This window comes from Passer domesticus, chromosome 5 (genome assembly GCF_036417665.1).
Source record: "Passer domesticus isolate bPasDom1 chromosome 5, bPasDom1.hap1, whole genome shotgun sequence".
In the NCBI taxonomy this organism is placed as follows: Eukaryota; Metazoa; Chordata; class Aves; order Passeriformes; family Passeridae; genus Passer; species Passer domesticus.
Genome location: NC_087478.1, coordinates 1302467 through 1318418, shown reverse-complemented (window position 1 = coordinate 1318418; position 15952 = coordinate 1302467). Strand labels below are relative to the sequence as shown.

At 49.1% G+C, this 15952-nt stretch overlaps 1 protein-coding gene across 4 annotated transcripts in view; it reads right to left on the bottom strand.

Moving 5' to 3' along the window:
- Positions 1-15952, bottom strand: part of PLXNA4 (plexin A4) — a 451266-nt gene that overhangs the window by 408607 nt on the left and 26707 nt on the right. For all 4 annotated transcript variants that reach the window (XM_064421667.1, XM_064421670.1, XM_064421666.1 and 1 more), the window contains exon 2: positions 11489-12752. In XM_064421667.1, coding sequence (XP_064277737.1) covers positions 11489-12667 — 1179 coding nt within the window. In that variant the 5' untranslated portion in view covers positions 12668-12752. The remainder of the gene's footprint in view (positions 1-11488; positions 12753-15952) is intronic.

The window sequence follows — 15952 nt, the reverse complement described above, 5'->3', positions numbered from 1 at the left end:
TGAAGAGGAGGCTGCCTTTCTTGCAGAGAGCAACAGGTTCCTTCAGTCTTCAGGCCTTTTGCTCAGCAGAGCTGGGTGATTATCAGTAATTGTGGATAAAAGGAATTGTGCTGTAAATTTGTGCTATAAATGTAACATCATCCAAGTCCTGCCTTTTTAAAGTGATTACAGTGCCCAAAGATGTGCACAAGCTAAATCCATTAGTGAGCCCCTACACATTTTTCTAAAGCCCAATAAGACAAAATTTAAACAATTTTGGCTGCTTTCCTTGTTTTTTGTGTCACACCTCAGAGATGCAGAGCCCTACTTTCAGCATCTGCTGACCCTGTCACAGCCATGGTGACAAAAATGCAAAGATTGGTTTTTGTTTGTTCTCCATCTCTGGCTCCCACTTTTGCTGGGATTGCTCTGGAAGCAGCACTGGGCTGTTGGAGGCTCTGAGCAACCTGCTCTGGTGGGAGGTGTCCGTGTCCATGGCAGCGGGGTGGAACTGGATGAGCTTTAAGGTCCTTTGCAACCTGACCATTCTAAGATGCTGTGATTAGAGGGAAATTGCTCATTTCCCCATGAAGGAAAGCCATATTGTGATTTAAGTGGTATTTCCAGTGCCTTGGTTAGACCCCAAAAGTCTGATGTAAGCACAGAGAAGGGACAGTACCTCCAGCAGACCAATAAAATAAAATAAAACACAATAAATAAAATATTCCATTCATGGAGACTTTCCCATTCCAAATCCCAAACATCACTGTGTCAGCCAAATCTCCCTTTTGCATATTGCATTTCCACCTCTTCAGAAAATTTCCAGCACCGTGATTCCAAATCCCAGCATCAGCACCCTGAGCCATGCAGGTGGGGTGAAAACCACATCCCGAAGCTGTGTGGCCACTGAGGTTTATTCCTACAAGCCAGAAGGATGGGTGTGACCTGAAGAGCAGCAAGTGTGACTGTAAAAGGTGTAAAAGGAAGCTGAGCTTTCCTGTGGTCCCGTAAACTTCCCCTTGCTGGCTCAGAGGATCATGTGGCTGCGGCGTTGAGGGATAAACAGAGGAATATAATCTCTGTGGCTCTCAGATCAGTGCTTTGAAAAATTCACTTAAAATTTTTCACACCCAAAAAAAAAAGAGATTATCGAGTGTGGAGGCGCTGCATTTGAAACTGCCACAGACTGTTGGGTAAATAAGCATTTAGGGGTTTTTCAAAAGGGAAGTATTGATCAAATAAGCTGCTAGAGCTCTTCTGTAAGAACTTATTCCTGCAGCAAAGCTCTGCTACACACCTGAAACACAGAGCACTGATATTCCCTGATGCTCCTGTAGCTGAGACAGGGAGAATGAGTCCCAGAGAGAGGAAATCTTGGGTGAAGAGGGGGTTTTGTGTAAGCAGAAAGATACCTTTGAGAGAAGGTGCTGCATTTATCCTAAAGGATGTCCCATTTCCCTGATCAGCCCTCTCATTCCTATTAAATGCACCCCAGCACCTGGTCAGATAAAGCCTGGCGCCTCCCTTTGATGGCACCACCAGCAATTCACTGCTGCTGCAATCACAATTTCTATAATTATTATTTTGTTACACAGGGAAAAAAAATAAAAAAATCATCATTTGGGCTGCAAAGTGCCATCCGCGCCAACAGCGCTGCAGAAATTAAACAACAAGGCTGCTTTGCATGCAGGCAACACCTTCACCCCGAGAGCTCTGAGCCTTTTAAAAGCATTAATTAAGCCTCACCACGGTCCTGCAAAGGTGATTTAAGTGCTGTAATGAGTGAGATGTATGTGCTGCTGCTCTTCAGCACCGGGAAGTGATGAGAGCTTGGCTCGCTCAACAAATAACTGAGAGTGGAGATCCTGTATCAGGGAGAATCGAGATGTGTCTGGTCCCATCATCTCACAGAAGATGCATTTAAAGAAGCCTGGTTATCAGTTTAAACAACAAACTAAAGCACTCGAGTCCTGAAAGGGAAAATCTCCTGCTTGTAGCCACTTATCTGTGCAGATCTTGGTGCTGGAGGAATTCAGAGAGTTTGTACCAGGCAGTGTAAATTCACTGAAGCTCCAACTGCTCCTGAATCTAGAAGCAGGACTGAGCAACAGGGAGGCTGCAGCCAGCCCTGGGAGCAAGGACACCACCACAATCACAGCCCTGTGTTTCCTGGAGTGGGATCCCACCAACAGCCCCAACCCGAGAGTGCCGGGTCATTCCCTCATTAGGAGGAGTGAATTTTTATTATTCCCTGCTGCACGTTCCCTCACTCTGCCTTGTCCCACTCTCTCTCCTTGTCTAAATACGTGCCTGGCTAATATTGCTTGTTTACAGGATAAATCAGCTGTACAAATCCTATTATATTTTGGATCACTGACAACGACGGGGTAATGACATTGAAACGGGGAAATGCAATGTACTGATCTAATGTCACCCACATGTTCCATCTGCTACACCAGCTCCAGTGCTGCATGGAGGAAACAGAGGAAACTCTGTCTTTGCCATTTAGTTCCAGGCCTGTCTGGCTGTCTTGCCTTTCCTAGTGTTGAGTATTTCTTTAAATAAAGAATCATAGGATGGCTTGGCTTGAAAGGGACTTTAAAGACCAGTCCCACCCCGTGCCATGAGCAGGAACACTTTTCACTGGATCAGGTTGTTCAAAGCCTCATCCAGACTGGCCTTGAACACTTCCAGGGAGCCTGGATACAGCTACACAACCAGGTCTGTGCTGGCTCTGCAAACACCAGATTTTGTCCTAAAGTTGTTGCCAGCTTACCCGAAGATTGTCCCACTCTCAATAAAATGCTTCTCAAACAAACTCAGAGCAAAACCTGTATCATCCAACAGCAAAGCCATGCAGGTGGCAGGCTGGGAGTGTCTGGGGCAGAAATATGGTCAGATGTGATTTGGGCATCTCTCAGTGAGTAAAACAGCTTTTCTCATCTCCATCTCCACACTATCCAGTCCTCCAATATCTGTGTTATCCTACCAGGTACAACAGGAACCCATCCATGCAATTTGGATAAATAGAGACATTTCAGGGAAGATAAAAACAAATAAGTCTTATGTTATACTCCTGGAATATAAATAAACAGACACACACATCAGATCACTCCCAGAGGCTGAATATCTTCACTGAGCCTCCAAGTTCTGAGACAGACCCTGCACTGTGTTTCACCCTGACAGCTCCACTGGCATCAGGAGAGGGAGGAAGGGTCTGTGCAGGATTTATCCCAGAGAACAAAGCTGAATCCAGCACCCCCTCGACCCCCTCCTCAACAGGATGGGCATTGTACAACCTCCCCTGCTCCGGCTGCTTTAAATAGCAGCAGCCTCACCAAGGGAGCTGGAGTCATTTTGCTTCTGGCTCTTCCAGGACATCTGGGGTTTGCTTTCTCTGCCTATTTTTTTTTTTCTAATTTAAAAAAAAAAAAAAACCTCTTGCACAAGCCTCTTGGCCTGCCAGGCGACCTCCTGGCGAGGCAAGGCGAGGTCAGCTTTGCGGAGCCGCCGATCTCCTGGCGCGGAAGAGAATGTGAGCAGATCACGTGGAGGCCTCCAAAAATGCAAAGCTGAGCCACAGACAACCACAGAGCTCGACCACAGAAGAAAACAGCCCGGCTTGCTGGCAGGGGAAGCAGCAAAGAGCAGTTCCCAGAAATAAATCTAATTGTCCATGTGGCGGGGAGAGCAGGGTGGATGGAGGGTCTGGCACTCTGCTCACCTGCACCCCAGGGAACAGCAGGACCTGGGGTGATGCTGGGCTGCTCAGGCACAGCCAACTGGTGCAGGGATGGGAGGGATGGTGGGGGAGGGAGCTGTGCCTGGAATATCTCCGACGCAGCAGCCCTGGGTCCTGCTCTGCCCTCAATGAGCATTTTGTGTGAGCGGGGTCACCCAGACGGGAGAGAGCAGCTCTGTGAGAGGCTTTGGCACCCAGCCACTTTCAGGCACAGGGTTTCCTCCTGGTTCATGCTTCGGAAGGAAATCAATGGGTTTGAGAAGGTTGTTTCCAATGCATGTTTGGGTTATTTCCCCCAGGACAAAGAAGATTTTTGAAGGAGAGGTTCAGAGTGGGGGTATTTCAAGGTGAAGGTAATTAATTAGTGCCAGAATTATTTCTGCATCCACTGGTCAGGCAGTATCCTTTCAAGGACAGGTGTTTAATACTGAGAAACCTACTTAATACCTCAAATGCAATCATCCTCTCCACGCAATTAGGCTCTGATTTACAACCCTTAAGTGCAAGCTTCTGTTGATGTAGGGGATTAAGAGTTTTTGTTTTGCTCTCCCTCAGAGCACCCAAAGCCACTTTTTTCCCTGCCTGGAGCGCAGAGCACTTTGCAGAGGCAGGGACCTGTCCTTATCCCTGCTGGCTGAAAGCAGAGAGGTGGCACCTGGGAGAGAGCCATCACCCAGGGCAAAGAGATGCACCCACACACTGCCTGAGCTCACCTCACAGCAGGGAGAATTTCCCAATCCCAGTTCCGAGGGGCCAGGACCTTACTGGGAGCACTGGAGACATGAACTCAGTTGCCCTCCCAAGAGCACAGCCCCAGACATCTCTGGCCACTTCCACCAAACCATGAGGAATACCAGCTGTGTATCTCCCTGGGGAGAGCTCTCTGAGCTGCCTCATGTGGGGAGATATCTGGAATTTCTCTCTGTGGAAGGGTTTCACCCCGGAGCAGAGCCAGCTTTGCAGGGGAGGTGATGCTCAGGCCTGCTGGAGGTGGAAGGTGCAGGGGGACATTTGCAAATCCCAGAGCTCAGCTGCAGAAACCAGAGCCTACCTGTCTGATTACACCGTTTTCTGACCCAGAGATGGGGCAATGAGAGGAGTTTCAAAACTTTTATTCCATTTTCAGTCTCATGAGAAGGGTGAGACAACACAGATGTTATAATTCACGCCATCACAACCAGCAGTGATTGTGTCCCCCTTCCTCCCCAGCTCAGATTCCACCCTCTCCAGCCCCAGTGTCAGCAGGAGGACACTTGTCACCTCTTATCACAGCTGCTGGCCCCAGCAGCCCGCCCTGCACACACGGCACACACGGCATCCAACACAAACTGATGGGACCAAGTGCACAAACACAGATCTGGCAGCCACCAGCCTGTTTGCCACGGCTCCCAGTCTCCAGTGAGCATTCCCAGAGAGGAATTACAGCATTGCTCAGGGTACTGCCCTTCCAAAAGCTGAACTTTATCATTTTGTGGGGGTTTCCTGCTCTTATTTGCATTTTCAGAGGAGGAAGGAGAAAGTGCTGTTAAAAATTGACCAAGAACTGACCTCAGCTGTCCATAAACCCTTTGAATCAGAAACACCAGCCTCTAAAATCTGGAGTAAAGACCATTTGTGCATGGTCTGTCCAGCTGGGATGAGCAAAAAGTGCTGTTGTGCAAGCACCAGTGGCACTGACACACAAAGGGATTTACTCAGGATAGCCCAACTGGCAAACAGGGAGACTATGAGGTAAAATGAGACTGATAACTCATCCCTGTGATTGATCCATCCCCTGGGAAAGAGTCAGGCTCACGTACTCACCAGTGCAGCCAGGAGGAATGGGCAGGGCTGCCAAAGCACCTGGATTGCCTGGACCTCCTTCCACACCTTCATCTTCCCAAGAACTAACCAAAAGCTAACACTCCTTTCCTCCAACCTTTCACTTTTAATGGAAAATGGGAGAAATTACAGATAAGGATAACAATTCCTGCTTTTTTGCTTGTAAAATTATTTTTTTCCCTCAAAAAACTCTTTCTTTCCAGCAGCTCCAGCTGGTCCTTCCGTCTAATTGACCCTGTTCTTCTTCCACCATGCCAGAGAGGAATATAAGAGCAAGGGAGGTATTTCCTTTCCTCAAGATCCAGGAGACCTTGGGGTACAAATTGAGGGTTTTAGCCATCCCTTAGCCAACCCCCCTGTAAAACAACCTCCTGCTGCTCCCCATCCTGGTGTCTCAGAGGTGCTCTGTGTCCTGTTACCACCAGGGATGATGAACACAAGCCTGGAAGGAAGAGGAATATGAAACAGGCTGAAAAATCTTGGCCATCCCTGTTAACACCAGTGATTTCAAAGAGAAGCCCTGGGAGGAAGAGGAATATGAAATAGGCTGGAAAAAAAATAATCTCAGCCATCTGTCCCCTTCCCAGGAGTCAAGCTGACTGTCCCGTACCTTACACAAAGTCTTTCCACCACCTGAGCTGAAAATGGCCCTTCCTAACCTGGTGGGATGGAGCAGGAGGGAGCCCAAGGGTCATCCCCAAGGAGCAGGCAGTGTTCAGTGTTCAGTGCTGCCAAAGGAAAATGTCTGTGCACTTAGCTGGCCTCCAAACATGCCCAAATCCAAAAACTAACCCAAAAACTCTTCCTGAATCCAGGTAAACCCTGTGACAACAGCAGGGGTTGCTTGGTGGGCATCAGGGATGGGCAGGGGGTGCAGGGAAATCAGGACAGGGCAGGAGAGAGCAGGAGAGCAGAGCCCACTTGAGGAATAAATGCATGGAGATGGTGCAAGACTCTCAGAGATTTCACCAGCAGCATCTGCAAAGAGGTTTTGGGGAGTTACCAAGAGCCACCAGAAGCACAGGAAGCCTTCACAGCCAAGTCATTCGTCAGACAATGGCTTGAGACCCAAACATCCACTTCTGGTAGCAAAGTGTTGGGAAAATATTGCCCAGCTCTTCACACAAGGCCTTTTGTTGGCCAGTCAGCTTTGAAAACATTTCTGTTCCCCCCCAAGTGACAGCGCTGCCATGAAAAACAGGAAGAGACTGGATACAGCAATTTAAACAGTCAAACCCCATTTCCTGCCAAAAGGAAAGGAAAATACCAGCAAAAGGCAGAAGTCAGGCAGGAGCTGGGGACTGACACTTTGATTATCTCGAGCAGATATTGGTGCTGCATATCTGGTGGAAGCTGCAGTGGTGCAGGTGAGAGCTTCTGATGGCAGAGACTGGAGTCTCTTAGGCTGGGAGGTGGATCAGGGTGAGGAGGAGGCCAGGATCTCCCAGGAGAGCAGCCCTGAGGTATGAGCAGCTCCTGAGCTCACAGCCAGCAGCACCCCTGCTTTGGGACTTCATTGCCAGCCAAAGTTCCAGCAGGATCCCTGCTCCTCTCCCCACAGCCCTGACACCCTCAGGCTGCTTTGGGGTCAGTCTCCAGTACCCTCCTCTTCTTCATCCACACTTTTTGTCTCACAGCTTTCACCTGCCTGGTCCCCAGGGTGGAGGGGATGGCTGCCCTGCCTCCTCTGCTGAGCATCCCAGGAGTGGAACTCCCACCAGGCTTCAAGATGCACCCATTAATATTTTCATTCTAATGACAATCAACAAATCCCCCAATGATCAACTCCTGCAGAGAAATGACACATTTACATCTCCATCCTCCTCTCAAACTGCCTTTTATTTCCCCCTTTTTAATTTTTTTAAAGAAATCCAGCATTTTCCAACACTGTCATAGATTCACAGAATGGTTGGAAGGAACCTTAAAAGTTCATCTAGTGCAGCCTCCTGCCATGAGCAGGGATAACTTCAGCCAGGTCAGGCTGCTCCATCACAAAGTTTATGAAGGACATTGAAACCACAGCCTTCTTTACCCAACATGAAGCTGCTTTTCTGCTTTAAGAAGCCTATTTTTCCCCTCCTTTTTTTCCCCTGCCTCTGCCAACACCCTGCACGTCCACAGGGTTTGAAGGTGCCCTCTGACTGTATAAGTAGGAAGGGCTTCAGTATCCAGGGAGGAGATTTAGATTTGACATGAGGGAGAGCTTCCTCACAGCACAGACAGATTTTAGGGAGAGAGAGGAATCTCCATAGCCAGAGGTTAAGAACAGGTGAGACAAACATCTGTCAGAAGCGTTATAAGTAGGGCAGAAGGGCAAATCAGATGACCTTATAAGAATCCTTTTTTCCCAGGCTCGTTTTTCTCTGATTATATGAATTTCTAAGCATTTGGGGTCAAGTGTACTGCTTAAATATAAGCTATTATCCTGCTTTTGCAGAGAGGTATTACCTGAGACCATTCATCACCTGAGTGAACATCACCAATTTGCAAATCAACTGCCCAGACATAAAAATCTGTCATTTTTTTTCGATTTATGCTGAAGATGAATGGGAGGACAGCTGTAACACAGGGATGGCAGAGGAATGAACACTGAGGATTCTCCATTCATCTCTGGACTTTCACCTTTCCCACTCTAGAAATTCTGCTACCACGCTGCTGACATCTACAACAGGCACTTGGGGGCAACCACAGGCTCATCACACAGAGTTTTTTTGTTTTGTCTTTGTCTTGACCTTTCTGGAACAAGTCTCCAGGACATCCAACCCTGCAGGACATCTGGGGACCCAACGCCTCCTGCTGAATACTGACCATGAGACAAAGTTTGTCCAGCCAAGGTCTTTCCTGACCTCAACTCCCTCAGCTCCAGATGTAACCAAGCTGCCCGACCAGAGGAGCTACAGAACGTTCTACTGGGGACCAGAGCACTGTCCCCCCACATCCCTGGAATTATTTGTGTGCACATTGCAGGTTAGGAGAGTTGTGCTGGGAATGGTCCCCAGCAGATTTCTCTAGCTCTGAAATAGCTTTGAGCAAGGATTACACCAAGGCAGGAGCAGAAGGATCTTGTCATGTGGGTCCCCTTTGAGTCAGTTATTGCCCTGTCAGAAATATTAGAAAAATTAGAAGAATATTTGTTACTAAAACAAATTGGTGCCTTGATGGGCAAGGACAGAGCAGTGAACCCAGCCCCTCAGTCCTACAAAGAATCACAGAATGGCTTGGGTTGAAAAGCATCTTAAAGCCCATCCAGTGCCACCCCCTGTCATGGGCAGGGACACCTTCCACCATCCCAGGTTGCTCCAAACCCTGTCCAGCCTGGCCTTGGGCACTTCCAGGGATCCAGGGGCAGCCACAGCTGCTCTGGGTGAGCTGTTCCAATGCCTCACTACCCTCTGTGTAAAGAATTTCTCCCTAACACCTAATCCCAATCTCTCCTCTCACTTTGAAATGCTCAGTGCCCAGCACATCAGCTGGACCTGTGCTCATACAGGATTTCAGCTGCCAGAGGCAGGGCAGCAAAGCTGAAGTTCACTTCCAGCCTGGATCATAGGCAGGTTAAGCCTCTGTTTGCACCAGCAGAGAAACATTTGACATGCCCACAAACACGGGGAAAGGCTCACTGATGGCTCTGTGATTGCTTTTAGAGCTGCCTCTAACACGTGTGAGTGGCAGAGCAGCAGTGCTGGGGCTTGCCTGGCAAGCAGGACATCAGCAGAGGAGACCAGGCTCTCACAGACACACATCCAGCCTCCAAAATACTTCACCAACCATCAAATATTTTCCAAGCTTAGCAGCTGGACTCACAGCCCCTTTCAGCAGCCAAGTCACTAATACCTCTTCCCTCAGGCAGCACAGCTGATCTCAGGCAGGGCTTGCCAGCAGCTCTAAGTAGGCTCATTTAAGGAGAGGACAGCCTACTTAGTTACACACTTTAGACTTCCTGCTTTTAATTCAAGCATCTCCAGGTCCTTTTGCAGTGTTTCTGATTCACAGTGAAGATGTACACCATAAATATGCTCTAACACTTTTCCCCACCGTGTCCTCTCTCCAAGCTCTGCAGTTCTGTCCCTACTCAGTCTGACATCAGTTTTCTTGGGGTGGGACTCACCCCATGGGACACAAGAAAGCTGTTGGCTTTTTTTTTGCTCCTGATAAAGCCACAGAAGGTAGGACTGAGATGTTTCAAACCTCCTAATTGGAGAGGTCCAGCACTGCAAACGTTAGTGTGGAGCACAAGCAGAGCAAATATGCAAATGCATGGAGAGGCTTAAGAGCCCAGGAAAGAAACTCCAGTGGGAAGCTCCCAGCTTAAATCTAAAGGCAGCTCTTTGAATGTGCACAGACCTTGAGGCTAAACAAAAAAATCAAAGCCAGATTTGGGCACAGCCTTTCTCCCTGTGCAGTGCTCCACAGGGAGCTCTGCAGGTCGAGGCAGAGGAGATCCCAACTGAAATCAAGGACTTGTCCCTTCAGTGTGTGAGGATGAGAGCAGGGCAAGGTCAAACAAGGACACTGAGGCGTGTAAAGGGGAATTAGGGCAGAGTAAGGCAGGATCAGTGTCCTTGCAATGAGACTGCCATCCATGTTCCTCATGGCCCGTCCTTGGAGCATCAGAAGAACCCTCCAGCAAACAAGGCTTGAGCACCAAGGAACAATCCCATATCCTAAGTGTAGCCATAATATTTTATGAAAAATCCTTTACTAGGATTTTTCTCCTATTCTAACTGAGAAGCCTCAGAAAAGAAATATAAACAATTTACTATCTGATGGCTGTGGAATGTGGTCTGGACATTGTTCACCAACAGGTGCACCTGTGATTGGTGCATGTTGGTTGTTTCTAATTAATGGCCAATCACAGTCAGCTGGCTCAGACTCTCTGAGAGCCACAAGCCTTTTTATCATTCCATTCCTGTTTTTTCTAGCCTTCTGATGAATCTTTTCTCTCTATTATTTTAGAATAGCTTTCAGTATATCATTTTAATATAACTCCTAATATAATAAATCAGCCTTCCGAAACATGGAGTCAAGATTCGCGTCTCCTCACACGGGGCATTGACCATACCTAAGCACTGCCTGCCTGGAGATTTTGGGGCAGGAAAGCACTCTGGCTTTTCCCTTTGCTCAGACTGGAACTATCACTTGAAAGAGCTAATTAAGGGTGGGAATCAAAGCCCAGGGAGCGGCTCCTGCAGCCCCAGGCATGGTGCCGCTGTAATGCCCGTGTCTGTGCCTGCCATCAAAGCCAGCCCTGTGCACATTCCCGCAATGGCACCCAGAATAAACCAAGGCAATTTCTTCAGACCATTTGTAGGTCAGACAGACCAGCCTCTTCCCCAATCCTGCCCTTAAATCTTGCAGTGTTTAATCCTTGATCTGCAGCCAGGCCTTAATTTCTCAGCACAGAGCTGGCTGGAGACCGGAAGGCGAGGGGCTTTGATGGTTAATGGCCAGTGCTTCTCAGCCCTGGAAGAAATGAAGCCCTGGCTTCATAAAGTTCCCTGAATAAATCCTGCCCCAGCTACAGCCCAGGGAAGCAAAATTACACCAGCATACAGAGAAACTGGCACAAGCTGTGACATCTCTAGGTCCTGTTTTGGTTTAGGTTTGAGCCGAGAGTGCACCTGGGTCTAAGTGATTTCACCCCTGCGATTTGCACCATGAAGTAACTACAACAGGCACATCCCTCCCAAATATTCCAAGGCCCCTTGGTTCAGCTCATCAGCAAACACAGCATGTCTGCTTGTTCTGATACCTTCACCAGCTTGTCCATGAGATAACTGGGGCATGAACTGGTTAAATTGGGTGGTGTGGTGAGCTGGAGGCAGAGCCAGCACTGGGACAAGGCAGTCTCAGCTCCTTGGTCTCTGCTTTAAGGTGGGTTATCTGAGGACAAGGCCTGTTGATAGCTGAGGAGGGCAAGGTGGAGTGCTCAGGGGTTCCACTTACCGCGCTGCTACAGGGAATGTCCTTGACCTTGAGCCAGGCCAGATCTAACGTCCCCTCTCCCCTGTAGCAGGACTGAAGCCTGTCCTTGATGCGGTCGTTGATGTCTTTCAGGACAAAGATGCAAAGAGCAGACTCATCCAAGGACTTCATCTTCCTTTTCTGCCCCTTGGAGAAGACCGTGAAGAGGATATCATCCTCAGGGCCAACTCCCAGAGACCTGGCCAGGATGGCCCCAGCCTTTGACAAGTAGGCAGCCTGCAGCAATCGATATTCCACCCCGTTCTTCTCACAGCCAATGGGCACCTCCACGTAGGAGTTAAAGGCCGTGTCCTCCTTACAAAGCCTCACCAGCTTGGAGGTATAAACCTGCTCCTTTGTGGTGGAGCCGGGTGGGGAGATCATCTCAGGCTGCAGAGTCAGGAAGTAGACAAAGTTCCCGCTGCTGAAGCCGTAGATGTAGTAGATATCAAAGTCGGGGATGATGGTGAAGGTGTCTGAGGGGATCTTGATCATAGAGGCCACAAACTCGTCGTGAAAGACATATGCAAACATCCCATCAGCCTCGGAGTTCTTGGTGAGCTTTCTGCTGGAGATGGTGGGGAAATACTCCGGTTTGCCATCCACGGCCGTGGCGATGAACAGCTTGTCGTCCATGTTGCTGTAAGAAACAATGACTCCAAAAACAGAGCCACTCTCGTTCACCCCAGAGAGGTAATGCTCCTTCTTGTGGAAGGGCTCTCCCAGCTTGAAGAGGTCGTCCAGCCTCAGGAGCTTGCAGATGCCCTGGTACAGACTCCCACAGGCTATCAACCGATTCTCCTTGTAGTCTATGAGGAGCATTTTGTTGATGTTGTTGGTGGGCGTCAAGGGTTCATTGCAGGTTTGGACTATCCTGGGAGGATAACACTTGGGATTGTCATCATCAGGACCAGTCTCGTGGGTCACCAGGACCTTCAGGTCACTGGAGAGTTTGTAGATCCTGTTGACAGCCCCCAGGTAAATGTGCCCAGTCCTTTCGTCCACCACCAAGTGGTTGAAGTTTCCCTCTGCTTGCTCTCCGGTGAAGGTGATGAAGGGTCTCTTTGGATGGGGTGGCTGCTGTCTGCCCAGAGGCAACACTGTGGTGGACAGCAGGAGGTGAGAAACCAGGCAAGTCCATTTCCACATGGCCGGCGACATGATTAGAGAGGTTTGTATTCCCAAGGCAACAAGGATTAGAAGCTGTAAAACTCCTCAAAACGCCAATTCCCTGGCAGGTTCTGTCCTACAAGCAGAGAAAAAAGAAAACAAAAGTACATTACTATGGAGTATTCCTTCCTCCTCCCTCCTTCACAACCATGCCATCATCAGAGCGTATTTAATTGCTAATCCTCCCTTTCTCCACTCTGAGCTCTCTACTTAAAACCAGCACAAAGGGAACCCTCCTGACAGAAAAGATGCTGGGAGAAAAAGCAGAAATCACACAGCAGAGTAATAAATCAGCACCCTTTCCCTCTCCATTACACACCCACGTGCCCCGCGGTGCAGCATAAATATTGACTGCAAGTGCAGAAGGGTAATGGTAAAAACATCACCCAGCGCTGCTGTTTGCACTGCCAGCACCAGCCCAACTGTGGATTTGCTATCTGAGACGCCAGAACTGGAGAAGGATTATTATCCTGCTCTTCTGGACGAGGCACTGAAGCCTAGAGAAGGTCAGGGATCTGCCTGCAGGGATGGGGCCAGATGGATGCTGAGCTCTCCCGCAGCCCCTGAAGTTTGCCGGGAAGGAGCCAGCTCTGGTGTGACATTAACATCCTTTCAGGGGGATCCCAGCCCTGTTTGAGCAGGAGCTCTGTGGCTTCCACATCAAAGCTGCCTCACACCAGCCCAGCCTGCAGTACAGGCCCAGGGGTTGTGGTGTGCCAGCTGTCACTGCCACGTCTGCTGGCAGAAAAAGGAGCACTGGGTGTCCTCTCTCCCCTGGGCTCTCAGCGCAGACCATTCTCCACCCACTTCACAGCCAAGGGAACATCATCTGAAAGAGATCCAGCTCTCCTGGGGATCTCAGCTGACTGAGGAGAAAGGGGTTGCTTATCTACCAGCAGTGATAAAGCCTAAAGCACCATGAAGTAGGAGAAGAAATGACCCAAGGACCAGCCTGGTACTTTCCAAAGAGAGGGAAGAGGTTTTCCTTGCACCACTCATCCCTTAAAGTCTCCCAGGTTTTGACCATGGTGCTGGCAGCAGTATGGGATTCAAACATTTGGTGGGCACATCACCAAGCCCCAAACACCTCTTCCTACTCAACACATCCATCTGCTCCCTTTTCCTTCACTTTTTTGGTTGCTTATGTACTAAGAGCAGCTTTACCCCTTCATGGCCCCACAGAGCATGTGGGACAAGGAGTTCTACCAGCTCAGGCCTCACAAGCCAAGCTCCTCACTGAGTGCTGACCACCCAAACCTGGTGGCCACGCCCTTCATCCCTCTGTCATCCAGATCAGAACTTCATGAAGCTGATCTTGATTTTTAAAAGGGCACGAGCCAAACACAGCTCCACTCCCGCAGTGTCCCAGCCCCTCTGTCACAGAGTGAATTTGCTGAAATCAGGGGTGTAATCAGTGGTGACAGCCAGGCTCGCACAAGTAGGAGGCAAGGAAAAAAACCCTGTGTGCAGATCCCAGCAGGGAGGAAGATGTGCCAGTGACACAGGCCTGGATGTGCAGCTTTTTCATATCTCTGCAGCTCTGCTAATGCCAGTAAAATTGAAAAAAATTACTTCAAAAAATAATAGGTAGAATAAATCCAACATTCTACTGACCCATAGGCTGATTAGATCTGATAGTGGAAAGGGTAAGTCTGGGCTTGTGGAGCAGCCACCACTTTTATGCCACCCTAAATATTTCAAAATCCTGGCACAGCAGCCAGAATTCCCAAGCTGTTGTAGGATCACCTTCACCTCCTGCTGCCCTCCCTGCCGCAGCAGCCGCAGGCATTGCATGGATGATGGACAAAGGTCAGCCCACATTTACTTTAGTCATGTTTACCCTGTTCTGCTTTGCCTCTCTGGTCAAGCAAATATTTAATAAAACCAAGCTTATAGTGCAGAGTTTGCAGGGCTGTCTCTGCAGGGATAGGCAGGCTGGTCACGTAGGCTGTTAATAACCTTTATTATGATGGATAGAGCAGTGGTGGGATGAGCTCTCCCCACACAACCATTCCTCTTTCCAAAGAGCCCATCCTTGAGAGAGCAGCAGAAGAGGGAAACTGTCCCTGTTTGAGCCCTGTGTTCAGAAGCATCACGTGGTGACCCTGAGCACCGGCTCCCGTCACTGATGAGTTATGATCCACGTTTCTATCAGGCACTGGTTTGATCAGGAGCTAGGCAGATCTAGGGAGAAATTATTCTTTTCAAGTACTAAAAAAGGTATCTGTTTTACCCCTCTATTTTACTGTATTTTGCTCTGCAGAGTCAGCAGAGCTGCAGGGCAGGGAAATGGGAACTGCTGCAATCCCAAGGCTGATACTCAGCAGCCTCTCTATCCAAAATTCATCACAGCACCTGCAAAAATGGGATAAAATCTGCCCATTAAAACAAACAGACAACACAAAATGAGAAGAGACAGGCTCCAGGCATAAATTCTTCGAGGCCCATGCAGGTGAGAATTGATTTGAGGTCAGACCATCGCTCGCAGAGGAAAGGGATGGTGAGGAGAACCTTGCTAGATCCCTTCCAACCCAAACCATTCCGTGATCCCTCCAGGCAAAGACAGCAAATTTCATCTGGAAACCAGAGAGACTCCAGTGAGAAGCCCCAGGAAGGCTTCACAGCAGGCAAGGGTGCTTTCCAAAACACGGGGGAGGAAGTTCACCTGCAGAGGAAGGAGCACCAGCAGCCTGAGAGCACCAGGAATGCACAGGAGCAGCTTTTTGGGACAAAGCAGGGAGAGCCTGGGGCTATTTTGCCATCTTCCAGCAGCCATCTGAGCGACCCTAGGAGCAGGATTTTCTCTCTGCTTGCTGCTGGCACTCTCTCCTCTCCCATCTGCTCCTGCTGTACCCTCTGTCCTGGAGCCCCAATCAGTCCTGGAGCCTCTGAGGGCTATAATTTATAATTTGGCTTAATTAATAAATAACAGCAGAGGTCAGGGGCAAGGAGGCCTGGGTGTTTAGCTGCAGAATAGAGCAGGGTTTGTACAAGCCCTCAGAGGATGCACCAAGGAGAAGGGGGTTGTGGATGGGTTTTTTTCCCCTGTGTCTGGATGGCAGGAATCACAGCAGCTGGGAAGGCAATAACACAGTGCCATGGACATGCAGAGACTACAAGAGAGTAATTATATTCTAAAAACAAAGCAAATGAACAAAAGGCCACAGCCAGCAAGGGCTGGACTTGGGCTCTGAGCTGGCTGTTTCCAAAATAAACCCAAACTGCCTCCTCCACTGGGGATGTGGCCAGCAGGGATGCCATGAGCATCACAAAGGG